General features: G+C 46.7%; 1 protein-coding gene across 1 annotated transcript in view; it reads left to right on the top strand.

Annotated features, from left to right (window-relative positions):
- PLCL1 (phospholipase C like 1 (inactive)) overlaps positions 1-13924 on the top strand; it is a 683152-nt gene that overhangs the window by 554128 nt on the left and 115100 nt on the right. The window contains exon 4 of the mRNA XM_030209205.1: positions 3899-3974. Coding sequence (XP_030065065.1) covers positions 3899-3974 — 76 coding nt within the window. The remainder of the gene's footprint in view (positions 1-3898; positions 3975-13924) is intronic.

Here is a 13924-nt window from a genome sequence, read left to right as displayed (position 1 = left end):
ATGTGGGATACAAATGCAATAAATAAATAAATAAATATCCTAAAACACTGGCTGGGTGAGCTTTAAGTACCTGTGTACAGGATGGAAGTCATTTAATAAACCTTGTTCATGCAAAAAGTGTTGATTTATATGCAAAAGTACACAGTGCAAGTAGGGGCACATTTGTAGAGTAGGCATGCTGGGAGACAAGTTTGGGTGGAACATGGGTGGGGTCACAGTATATATATACATATTTTATAAAATACACACGTGCCAGCATTAGTGTCTGTGCCTTCAGTTAGGTGTGATTTCGGTTGAATTTGTGCTAGTATTTAACAAAGACACATAGGGCCTCGTTTATTAAACTGCAGTAAGTTTGGGGGTTGATGCGCTATAACACAGAATTTTAATACACAGCAAACCCAAAATGAATGCTGCATCAAGAAGGGCCTTCCCACTATTTTTTTTACTGCATCTCATGCTTAATATTCAGATTAGTGCACGGCACCTGCTCCAGATTAACATGGAAACAATTAGCGGAGTCAGTAAGTGATTCCTTGTTAACTCTGCATTAGCCAGTTAAAGAGTAGTAAATGTAACACGCTAGCTGGCTAATGCTTCCACACCCGCCCATGACAGGAATATTCAGAAAAATTCAGTAATGCACAGTTTAACATATGACAACAGATAAACTTCTGCAAAACCCCTTGTTTTATTTTGTGTTGTGAACCGCATTGACATATCCTATATAATAAAACTCACCCTCAACGTTCTGAAGACACTGACGTCAGTGAAGCCAAGCCACTGACGTCACTTCCTTCAAGACGGGTTCGAAGGGTTCGTGGTGGTGAAGCAACTAAAATCGCCAAGTCTCGGGGCCCCGCCCTCGCGTCAAACGTCATGACGTTGAGGGCGGAGCAATGGCGTCACACACCGAGGGCGGAGCAATGGCGTACGGTGCGATCAGGAGGTGCGGAGCAATGGCGTCAGAATGACGAAGAGGTCGGCAGGTAGGTAGGTAGGGAGGGAGGGAGAAGGGGGGGTGTTGGGGGAGGAAAACCTTGCTAGCGCCCGTTTCATTTGCTCCAGAAATGGGCCTCTTTTACTAGTTTATTGATATACCACATCAAATCTGTTAATAAACAGTAAACACAGTCACGTAGTAGCCTGTGTTCCCCGTGTTAACTGCACATTTAGGACTCAATTCTATAATGGACGGCAATAAAAAGATTAATGCTAAGCACTATTTTATTAACGGTGCTCAGAGTTGGGCACTGTTTATGGAATAGCATTTGGCACCGGTAAACGTGCTCAATTTTGGGTACAAGGATTTACACCAAGTAAAACCTGGTGTAAATTCTCTCACCTAAATTAGGAGCAGATCTCCCTTATTCTGTGAAACTGCTTGTAATTTCCAGGAATGCCCCTGATCTGCCCATGGCCATACCCCCTTTTCAGATCTTCGTGTAAATTTTATGCACAGGTCCTGGTACCTAAAGATGTGTGCACAAATTCTAGTTGATGCCAATTAGCACCAATAATTGATTATTAGTGCCCAATTAGCATCATTAATTGTCTCGTTAATTGAGTACATGCCTACATTTGCGTGCACAATTTTGAGTGCCATATTTTGAATTAGGGCATAAATGCTTAACTCTTGTTAGTAAAAGAACCTCATAGGCAGTTGTGTGGCTTTATCTCTTGGGAGAAAAATAGGCACTTTCCTGCCCTATGACGCGAGATGCCCTGTTATAAAATTACTTTTTTTTTGCCTCGCATTTTGAAAGAAACACAATGTCAAGGAGGAATAACTGAGCTAATCAGAAAATAGGTTTGCTTTCTATTCCTTCTGAAGTTTGATAGCAGTGCTTCTCAGTTGGTTGTCGAGGCTTGACTAGTGATGCATGTAATTACTGCATGTTTGAAGCTTTACTGCATATTTTATAACACAAAGCATTTCAGCTTTTCTGATTGTTTTCCAGAAATAGCTGGAATACCAAACAATACGTACATTATAGTCTAATGGTGCTAGAACTACAGCTAACCTGCATGTTAGATTTATTATGTCTTTGGGTGGTTTTGTGTACCATAGAAGAGAAAAGGGCAATTTATTTTGAAACTCAGGAATCTGCACTAGATGTTTCATTTTTAATAAATTCATAGAAATGTTGATTGCTAAAATGAAACACATTTTTTCTCAGCTTTATGGTTTCAAAATTGCTAAATGGCAACTAGCTATGTTAGGTAAATTATCTTTGCTTTTAAGTTATTTTTGGTAATGATAAAGAAGATAGGTCAGGATTGTATTGTACTTAAGGTATGCTATGAGCTACAGTGTCTGCAAATCAATATGCATCAAACTAAGACATGTAGCCAAGGATTTGGGAAAAAGGGAATATAATAAAGAATCCAAATATGTCTTGAAAGGTGTAGGAAAGCATGATTTCCAGATCTATTATAGTTCTTCAGTTTACTCTTGAAGAAGGTGATTTTGTCAAGATAAGCTTTCTCCTTAATTTGGTTTTCTCAGTATTCAAAACGAGATTGTCTTCCAAACGTTTGAAGCAATGTGCTTTAATGTGTGATTTTGATCATAGTCGTATTCTATAATTATCATTTTTCCACAAAAACATTTCAGAAAATGGAATCTATACTTGCATTTCCCATTGATTTTACAATAGAGGTTAATTACTTTATTGTAAATACTCTGTTTTCATTTTGCTTCACCTACTTTAAGTAGTAACATCTACAATGAAGCACTCTTTTGTACATATCGATTTCACTAATGAAATAAATATAACATGTAGTTGTAAATGGAATGGCTATCTCCATGGAAAAGTGTGGCACTAACAGGGAATTTCTATATGAGCAAAAGTAATGTATGTTCCAAGTAGAAAGTGTCATACAGTGGAACATGTCCAATCAACTATTGTCTTGGTGTATTCAGACATCTGACACAACTCGTGTCGCGCCTGGGATGTTTTGAGAATAAATCTTTATTCCTTGAACATTGTCTAGCTTCCTTCATTTGTCACCTTTGCTGTGTTTGTTGTGCATATGGATAAATGCATATAATCTCTACAAATAAGAAAAGGTCCTGCCAAAGATTCGGAAGGACTTGTAAACAACCTCTGGATTTAATAAAGGGATTTCTAATTTGCGTTTCAACTCCTGGTTATTTCTATCCTTGGTTGAGGCCCGCTGGTTCATCCTACTTGCTGCCTTTTGAATCTTGGAGTTGTCTGTAGGGATTTTCACCTCTCTGCTTTTCTGTTTTATCGAGTATGTCATTCTCATTTTTCCTTTTGCTCTGACCTAGTAGAAAAATCAGTAAATATGAGCAAAACTGACAGGAAAAGACTTCAAACATGAACACTGGTATCCCAACATAGGTGCTTTTTTTGTGGTAGAGCAAATATACTCCGAGGACAAGCAGGCTGCTTGTTCTCACATGTGGGTCGACGTCTGGGCTGACACAGACGTCGACCCACATGTGAGAACAATCAGCCTTCTGTTCTCGGAGAATACCTGCTACAGGTACGTATCCTCGCTTTATTAGGGGGGGGGGACCAGAACAATTGCCCTTATCACAGGAGGCCCCAAGCCTGCCTGAAGCTGAAGGTGGCATAGCTCACAGTTGGGCCTTGAGCCCTCCCCCCTCACTTTCTGTCCTGAGTCCCACTATGTTTTGGGATAAATTATTTGGTACAAGGCATGTTTTGGATTTTTATATAAAGGTTATTGGCTTATGAGATGACTGTCCTCAGTTCCTGTTTGCTTTTGTAGATACATCATGGAATAGGAAGGGCACTTTTGGCATGTACAGTATATATACCAGATTAGGAGCTAATGAACTTGAGAAACCTTGACTGTTTGAATAAAACCTAGTGATGGCAAACTTTTTTCCATTACCTGACAGATGATTCACGAGAGCAGATGTCTTATAGAGATGGCAGATATCATCCATGATAAGATTGTCCAGTGCCAAAAATCAGGTAACCTTCATTCTTCTTCAGTGTTTCTCTATTACCCTGAGTCAGTTTCACCTTCTTTATCAATTTTGCATTGCGTCTACTCGTTCATTTTCCCGTATACCTGAAGTTCATTTGCAATATGTTGTCATATGTTATATTTTAGAACTTGTTGCCATATGTTTGTATTAAAATGCATTATATTAAATAGCTTAATCAAGACTTATTCATGTGAAATAAGGAGTTACATGAGTAATTTACTATGTAAGCCACATTGAGCCTGCAAATAGGTGGGAAAATGTGGGGTACAAATGTAACAAATAAATAAATAAATTTGGTGGTATGTGCCTAAGGGTATTTTTACCCTAAGGGAGGTTTATAATTATTGAGGTTTTAAGGTAATTTAAATGTAACTTTCCTTGTCACTTGCAGCAGATGAATCCAGGAACTAGCGGGTTAAGTCCACCTACCAAGCAAATACCTACAGAAGGTGATCTCTCCACAGGAGAAATGAGAGTCAAATAGACGAACAGTGGATCCAAAAGAAAATCCTCTCACAAATGGTGTTTCCTAAACAAGGTCTTTATTCACATCAAATCAATAAAAACGACATTTGATTGTAAGTCAACTGTTTTATCAGTTTTTTACATCAAAGACCAGTAGACCCCAGAGGCAGTCCGCTACGGCCGAAACACGATTTGTGTCGGGTCGTTTTTATTGATTTGATGTGAATAAAGAGCTTGTTTAGGAAACACCATTTGTGAGAGGATTTTCTTTTGGATCCACTGTTCGTCTATTTAAGTCCACTTACCAGCAGGTGGAGATAGAGATAAACAAACTAAAGGCAGTGAAGCCAGACGGCCAGCTCCTTCCTCAGTCAGTATGTCTCTATCACAGCAGGTGATGGGCAGCTTTTTCTCCAGCTCCTAGGCCCAAGGTCTCTGAGGGTGATCCTGGGCCGGTGCCCAGTTTGAGCCGGGGGTGGTGGACTGGTGGTGTCCCTTTTGACAGCACACGCAGTTGCTGGGTCCCTGCTGCACCTCAAATTCCCTCTGAACAGGCTGTTGCTGTTCCTTTCCTTCCCTGTTTGTTTCTGCCTCCTCCCTGAGAAAATAAAAAAAGAGAACCATATAATTTATTTAAAAGAGAAACATAGAAGCACAGGGAAGTGTGTTTTTGCTGAGAGCAGGTTTGTATCACTGCTGTCCGAGTCCTGTTTTCTGTTGCCTGCTTGTCTGAGTCTGCCTTGAAGTGGAGTATGAGAGTTTTTTTTCTTTGGCTCAGCTGTCAGTTCCCGTGCTTTCCCGGTCCGGGGTAAGTCCTGCTGGGTTCCTGTTTGGGGACGAGTGATGGCAGCGGAGGCAGTAAAACGCTGTTCCCAATGTGGGAAATGATGTTCGGTGGCAGGCTTTTGCAGCACGGGGTGCGCTGATTTGGCGTGACTTGACGGAGAGGTGGCACCCTCCGAGGACGTGCTTTCCGGCCCAGAGCCTGGCGATTTTTGCGCCATTTTGCAATCGGTCGCGGAGCCGGCTCCGGTAGTGGTTTTGGGCAAAGCTTCTTCTCCGTTGGTAGGGGAGTCGGGGGAGCCGTCAGGCATTGTGGGCAGTGGTGCAGGTGCCGTGGCTGCGACCTCCTCCGTTGCAGAGGAGGGGTTTTCGCCAGAGTTTATTTTGCTACTCCATCAGGCATTTTTTAAAAGGGCCTTGCCCCCCCCCCCGCATGCTGTGACAGCTTCGGCTTTTGATTCTCTCAGGGGGTCTAGGGGTAACCAAGAGATTTTGGGTCTTTCCCCAGAGGATTTCTCCTCCCTTAAAAAGCCTAGGCTTTCTTTGGGGTCTGAGGAGGGGTCCTGCATACGGTCGCCTGCAGCTTCCTCCGTGGTGGCTCTCTCGGAGCAGATGGGGGTAGAGGATGTGGAGGACGGTGTCCTCACTGAGCAAGCGGAGGATTCTTCTGCCGTGAGGAACCATAAGGGGTAGTTGTCCTCCTTTATCTCTCAGGTGCTGGAAGCCCTGAATATAGAGGACCCTGAGGTTGCAGCTTCTCAGGCGGTCAACCCCAAGATGGCTAGTACCAGATGACCTTCTAAGGCCTTTCCGGTACATGAAGCTATTGAAGAGTTGATTTCGGCCCAGTGGGCGGATCCGGATTGGGGGCTGAAAGTAGCCAGGGCTATTGCCAGGCTGTATCCGGTTTCAGCGGACCGTTTAGAGCAGATTTCTCTATCTAGGGTGGATGCCCTGGTGACGGCGGTCACTAAGAAGACTACTCTTCCAGTGGAAAGTGGTGTGGCACTTAAGGATATGCAAGACAGACGGCTAGAGGCCTCTTTAAAACGTGCCTTTGAGGTGGCCGCTTTGACACTTCAAGTTTCTGTTTGTAGTTCTTATGCGGCTAGAGCTTGTCTCAGTTGGCTACATTCTGTCATGGATTCGATTTCAGAGTCTGATATGCCGGGAACTCCTCAGATGTTGCTGATGGATATTGGGCTGGCGTACTTGGTGGATGCCTTGCATCATTTGGTCTGTGTTTCAGCCAAACTCATGGCCTTGACCATTTCCTCTCAGCGTCTTCAGTGTCTCCATCATTGGGCCGCAGATATGGCCTCTAAGCAATGGCTCATTAAATTGCCTTTCCGAGGGAAATTGCTTTTTGGGGAAGACGTAGAAAAGATTGTTAAAGATTTGGGGGATTCCAAATCTCAGCGTCTTCCGGAGAATAGACCCAAGTCTACTTCCAGGCAGGGAGCCTTGAGGTCATGTTTCAGAGAGACGCGACGGTATCGCTGTGGGCGGTCCAACGCAGCCTTTCAGCGTCCTCGTTTTGGCAGCGTTCTTCCTTTTACAATGAGAAGTGTCCAGCTGGACCCCCCCTCTCATCAGGGGGCTCCTTCTCGGGCCTCCCAATGATGGGGCGCAGGTCCACTCGGGAGGAGAGCAGATCGGTGGTCAGCTTTCTCTGTTTCTTCCAGAGAGGGCCAGAATTACTACTACTACTGCTATTTAACATTTCTAGAGCGCTACTAGGGTTACGCATCGCTGTACAGTTTAACAAAGAAGGACAGTCCCTGCTCGAAGGAGCTTACAATCTAAAGGACGAAATGTCATGTTGGGGCAGTCAAGATTTCCTGAATAGAAGTGTAGTGGTTAGGTGCCGAAGCCAACATTGAAGAGGTGGGCTTTGAGCAAGGATTTGAAGATGGGCAGGGAGGGAGCCTGGCGTATGGGCTCAGGGAGTTTATTCCAAGCATGGGATGAGGCGAGGCAGAAAGGGCAGAGCCTGGAGTTGGCAGTGGTGGAGAAGGGTACTGAGAGGAGGGATTTGTCTTGAGAGTGGAGGTTACGGGTAGGAACATAAGGGGAGATGAGGGTAGAGAGGTAAGGAGGGGCTGCAGATCGAGTGCATTTGTAGGTTAGTAGGAGAAGCTTGAACTGTATGCGGTACCTGATCGGAAGCCACTGAAGTGACTTGAGGAGAGGGGTGATATGAGTATATCGGTCCAGGCGGAAGATAAGACGTGCAGCCGAGTTCTGAACGGACTTAAGGGGGGATAGATGGCTAAGTGGGAGGCCAGTGAGGAGTAGGTTGCAGTAGTCAAGGAGAGAGGTAATGAGAGAGTGGACGAGAGTTCGGGTGGTGTGCTCAGAGAGGAAAGGGCGAATTTTGCTAATGTTATAGAGGAAGAAGCGACAGATCTTGGCTATCTGCTGGATATGTGCAGAGAAGGAGAGGGAGGAGTCGAAGATGACTCCGAGGTTGTGGGCAGATGAGACGGGGACGATGAGGGTGTTATCAACTGAGATAGAGAGTGGAGGGAGAGGGGAAGTGGGTTTGGGTGGGAAGACAATAAGCTCGGTCTTGACCATGTTCAGTTTCAGGTGGCGGTTGGACATCCAGGCAGCAATGTTGGCTAAGCAAGCCGATACTTTGGCCTGGGTTTTGGCAGTGATGTCTGGTGTGGAGAGATAAAGCTGGGTGTCGTTAGCATAAAGATGATATTGGAAACCATGAGATGAGATCAGGGAGCCCAGGGAAGAGGTGTAGATTGAAAAAAGAAGGGGTCCAAGGACAGATCCCTGGGGAACTCCAACAGAGAGCGGGATGGGGGTGGAGGAAGAACCATGAGAGTGTATTCTGAAGGTACGGTGGGAGAGATAAGAGGAGAACCAGGAGAGGACAGAGCCTTGGAACCCAAATGAGGACAGTGTGGCAAGAAGTAAATCGTTGGCGGATAGGTCGAGGAGGATGAGGATGGAGTAGTGACCTTTGGATTTGGCAAGGAACAGGTCATTGCAGACTTACTTCGGACCAGTGGGTCCTCGATGTGGTGCGATAAGGTTACAAGCTAGAATTCTTCTCTCCCATCACAGACTTTTTTCTGGAGCCCTGCTGTGTATTGCGGGCCAAGAGGATAGTGGTTTTGCAGTGTTTGCGAGACCTGCTAAGGATAGGGGCTATCGTGCCTGTTCCTCCTCTCGAAAGGCGCACAGGTCGGTGCTCCATCTTCTTTGTGGTTCCATAGAAAGGAGGGGCTTTTCGGCCTATTCTCGATCTCAGTGAAGTAAAACAGTTTTTGCAGGTTCGTCACTTCCACATGGAGACATTAAGGGCAGTTATTGCTGCTGTTCAACCAGGCGAGTTTTTGATGTCTCTCGATTTGAGGGAAGCTTACCTGCACATTCCCATTTGGCAGCCCCATCAGAGATTTCTCAGATTTGCGGTGCTGGGTCAGCACTTCCAGTTTCGGGCCCTTCCTTTAGGAATGGCCACTGCCCCACGCACTTTTTCCAAGGTCATGGTGGTGGTGGCGGCGTTCCTGCAGAAGGAGGGGATTCGAGTGCATCCATATCTCGACGACTGGCTGATTCAGGCACCGACAGCAGTCAAGTGGTCACTGACCGAGTGATTGCGGTGTTGCACTACTTAGGTTGCGTGGTCAATACGGACAAGAATCATCTGGTTCCTACACAGAGTCTGGAGTATCTTGGAGTGCAATTTGATACGAAGCGGGGGAAGATGTTTCTCCCCGAGGGGTGAAGGATCAAATTGCTTTCTCAGGTATGGACCTTATTGACTCGTTGCGCTCCCCGAGTGTGGGACTATGTTCAGCTCCTCGGTTCCATGACGGCGACCTTGGAGGTCATTCCATGGGCAAGGGCTCACATGCGGCCTCTTCAGAATTTCCTTTTGAGCAGATGGTCGCCGATGTCACTGGATTAAGAACGACGCCTTCCTTGGTCGAGCCAGGCCAGGGACAGTCTTGCGTGGTGGCTCCGGTCAGCCAATTTGCAGAAGGGTTTTTCTCTGGCATCTCCCAATTGGGTGACGGATGCCAGCCTTGCGAGCTGGGGAGCCCATTGTCTTCATCAAGTAGCCCAGGGATCATGGACCCCTCTCGAAGCGACTTGGCCGATAAATCGTCTGGAGTTGCAAGCAGTCGTAAATGTGCTGCTGAGTTTTCAGGACCTTCTGCAGGGGCAGGCGGTTCATGTATTCCTGGACAACACCACAATGGTGGCCTACATCAATCGGCAGGGGGGGGCACTCGCAGTTTTCCCTTGGCAGTGGAAGCGTCTCGTCTTCTAGTATGGGTGGAAGCGCATGTTTGTTTTTGTTACATTTGTACCCCGCACTTTCCCACTCATAGCAGGTTCAATGCAGCTTACATATTATATACAGGTACTTATTTGTACCTGGGGCAATGGAGGGTTAAGTGACTTGCCCAGAGTCACAAGGAGCTGCTTGTGCCTGCAGTGGGAATCAAACCCACTTCCCCAGGACCAAAGTCCACCACTCTAACCACTAGGCCACTCCTCCACTCCAGAGTCTGTCGGCAGTTCACATTGCGGGTCAAGACAATGTTCAAGTGGATTTTCTCAGCCAGACTCTTTTGGAAGCAGTGGAATGGACGCTGTCGGACTTGGCTTTTTGGCTGATCTGTCAGCGTTGGGGAAGACCAGTAATGGATCTCATGGCCATGGCTTGCAATGCCAAAGTTCCCCAGTTCTTCAGCCGCAAACGGCAGCCAGGATCCGCAAGATTGGACGCTCTTCTCTAGCCATGGCCGGAACAACATCTACTGTATGTTTTTCCTCCGTGGCCTCTAATAGGGAGAGTTCTTTGCCGCATAGGGCGGCACCGGGGGCCGGTTGTTCTAGTGGCCCCGACGGCCATGGTATGCGGATCTCGTTCGAGCACTCTCAGAGCCACCATTGCGACTTCCGGTGACTCCTGATCTGCTGCATCAAGGGTCAGTTCAGATGGAAAATCCCTCCTGCTTTGGTCTTACGGCCTGGCTATTGAGAGGCGGCAGCTGAGGAAAAAGGGATTTTCAGGACCAGTCATTGCCACTCTTTTGGGGGCATGGAAGCAGTTTACTTCAGCAGCGTACGCGTTAGTATGGAAAACTTTCTCGGCGTGGTGTGCTTTACGTTCTGAATCACCTTTTCAGGCGGACATTCCAGTTATTCTGGAGTTCCTTCAGGATGGTTTTCTAAAGGGATTGGCATATAATTCCCTTCGAGTGCAGGTGGCCGCGCTAGCTTGTTTTAGGGGCAAACTGGACAGTTCCTCTTTAGCAGCTCACTCTGATGTGGTCCGTTTCCTACGCGGGGCTCTTTGGCTTCAGCCTCCTCTGCGGCAGCCGTGCCCAGCGTGGCATTTGAATGTGGTACTGCGAGTCCTCCAGGCCCCACCGTTTGAGCCGTTGAATAAGGTTTATGAGAAGGATCTAACACTTAAGACAGTGTTTTTGGTGGCCATTGCTTCGGCTAGGAGGATTTCTGAAATTCAGGCTTTGTCTTTCAGAGATCCTTTTTTGCAGTTTTCTGAAGCAGGGGTGTCGATTCGGACGATGCTGTCGTTTCTGCCTAAAGTGGTTTCGGCTTTCCATGTCAATCAGCGGTTTATCTTCTGTCTTTTTGAAGAGAGGATTATCCGGGGGAGTTTGCCTCACTACTGGACGTGCGGAGAGCCTTGTTTCATGCAGATCTCTAACGAGTTTCGATGCTCGGATCATCTCTTTGTGCTCTTGTTGGGATCGAAAAGAGGTGAGGCGGCTTCTAAGGCTTCCATTGCTCGCTGGATTAGGGAAGCCATTGGAGCGGCGTATCTGCTACAAAGGCGGGCGTCTCCAGTGGCCCTGAAGGCGCATTGTACTCGGGCACAGGCGGCTTCTCGGGCAGAGGCGTCGGCCTTATCTCTGGAAGAGATTTGTCAGGTGGCTTTGGGCGTCCAGTCATACTTTTGTGAAGTATTACAAGCTAGACGTGTCTGCTCGGGAGGATGCAAGTTTTGGGGCAGGAGTGTTGGCGCGGGGAGCATTGGCTTCCCACCCTACCTAAGGAATGCTTTGGTACATCCCACTAGTTCCTGGATTCATCTGCTGCAAGTGACAAGGAAGGTAAAATTATGTCTTACCTGATAATTTTCTTTCCTTTAACGCAGCAGATGAATCCAGGATCTCTCCCTAGTTCAGCCGATGGTTTTTTCATTTTCTGCGCAGTGTGGCTATTTTTTCTTCCGGGTTCTCTTTTGCAGAATTCAGACAGATATGGGAGCATGGAAAGGATTCCGATTTCTGGATCAAGTTGCAGTTATTTCGAAGTTCTTATTTGGTTCTCTGTTTTTCATAGTGAGGATGGTTTCTGGTTGTTATTGGTTTCATATTTTTGGCAAATGCTTACGAATGACATACTATCTGAGGAAGGAGCTGGCCATATGGCATCACTCCCTTTAGTTTGTTTATCTCTATCTCCACCTGCTGGTAGGCGAACTTAACCCACTAGTTCCTGGATTCATCTGCTGCGTTAAAGGAAAGAAAATTATCAGGTAAAACATAATTTTGCCATCCAGTTGTCATCCAGCCAGAGATATATACACATAATTTTATTTACTGCAAAATGGGGTATAAATTTATGAACATATATGCGATGCCATTTATGCCCATAGGAGGTCTTTTACTAAGCCATGGTAGCATTTTGAACTCACGGTAGAAATCAGCTGGCGGTAAATGTCGAGACACACATAGGAATATAGTGGTCATCTTGGTGTTTACCACCAGCTGATTTCTACCATGAGCTAAAAATACTATCGTGGCTTAGTAAAAGACCCCCATAATTTTTGAAAATTCAAATTGCACATTGAAATTTGGAAATGCTTCTGAAAAACTCTGCTGGAATGCTTCATTTTTATATGGCCAGATTTGTGCATAATAGAGGCACTTTTAAAAATTTTCACTCAAGGACATGCAACTCATTTTCAAAAGAAAATTCATTTTCCCTCCCAGACTAAGCCCTCTCCCTTTTATCTGTGGCTTAAAGTACATGTTGTGAAACAGCATGTGCCCTTTAATCTGCATTAAGGGAAGGGGCAATTTTCAAAAAGACCTTTTATGCTGGTAAACATGTAACCTGTCTGAAAAAAAATGGATGTTTTATGCATGATTAAATTGTACATGTAACTTTGAAGTTAGGTGTATTATTTCATCTCATTTTATTACATCTATAATCTGCTTATCAACTGACATCTAAGCGAACAACAAAATAACATACATAACGGGACCTTTTAGTAAGCTGCATTGAGTAGATAATGCAGAGTTTGCCACGTTGTAATTGGTTGTGTGAGTCTGTGCTACTGTCTGCTACACTAAAAACAGCAGGTCATGGTAAAATGCAGGAGGGGTGGGAGATGGGTATGACACCAGTGAGTAGAGGTGTGGCTGGCTTTGACAGCTAGTGCACGTGCTAGCTGGCATGATTGCTGATAGTGCAGATGAAATTACTACCACCTCAAAAGAAGTCATTAAGGTCCCGATGATAAAAACTCTGGCAGTGCACGGAACAGCGCCGGAGTTTACCACCATAGCAGCACCCTAAACTAAATCCCTCATGATTGAAGCTAATAGTATGCAAATGTTTTGCACGCTGTGAGCTTCCATCCTCCGGACCCACACTCCATTGGTAAGGTCCTGGGGGTCTGGTGGATCCACGGACCTCTGCACACAAATATAAAAAAAAACACCCTGGTGGTCCAGTGGGGCCCATGTCTTCCTGCCCCTCACTCCTCCCCCCAGCCACCGCGGGTCCAGTGTGACTCGCAACATGGTGCCCGACCTGACCCTGGTGGGCTAGTGGTGGAGGGTTCCCCCAACTCAACCCCCTCCCAAATACCTTCAAACTTGGAGGAGGAGGAACTAGCTCTCCCTCTTCAGCGGGCACCACCTGAAAACAGGGGCATATCTGAGGTTCGGCGGTAGGGGGGGCAGGGGCTAGAGTGAGGGGGCACATTATAGCCCCCCGGCTGCCGCCGCCGCCCCCCCTACCGCCGTCAACCCTCCCCCCTACCGCCGTTAACCCTCCCTCCCCCGCCTACCGCCGTCACCTACCCCCGAGGTCCGCTTCCTCCTGCCAGCTTTTTAAAATATTACTTCAGCTGGCGGGGGACCCCAACCCCCCGCCAGCCCAGCCGCAGTCTTCTTTAAGTTCTTCATCCTCGTCGTGCTGAAAGCTGCATGCATGCTTAGTTCCAGTTGGATGGAGTCTGACGTCGCAGCACGTTGTAACGTCAACGTACTGCGACGTCAGACTCCGTCCAACTGGAACTAAGGATGCATGCAACTTTCAGCACGACGAGGATGAAGAAGTTAAAGAAGACCGCGGCTGGGCTGGCGGGGGGTTGGGGTCCCCCGCCAGCTGAAGCAATATTTTAAAAAGCCGGCAGGAGGAAGCGGACCTCGGGGGTAGGTGACGGCGATAGGGGGGTCCGGGGTGAAATCTGCGGGGGCCCAGGCCCCTGTGGCCCCACGCAGATAAGCCCCTGCCTGAAAATGGTGGAGCCCTGCCCTGCCTGGTACATCCTGGGATGCACTTGGCGGGGTTTAGCTTCCATTTAAGAAAACTGCCTATAATTTGTAAAATGGGTGCTCCTTCTGCACGTGCCAACAAATACAGTACATATGTATTCCTGCAGGG

This window comes from Microcaecilia unicolor, chromosome 7 (genome assembly GCF_901765095.1).
Source record: "Microcaecilia unicolor chromosome 7, aMicUni1.1, whole genome shotgun sequence".
Taxonomy (NCBI): Eukaryota; Metazoa; Chordata; class Amphibia; order Gymnophiona; family Siphonopidae; genus Microcaecilia; species Microcaecilia unicolor.
The sequence above is the reverse complement of the archived record's forward strand: the minus strand, read 5'-3'. Positions and strand labels throughout refer to the sequence as shown.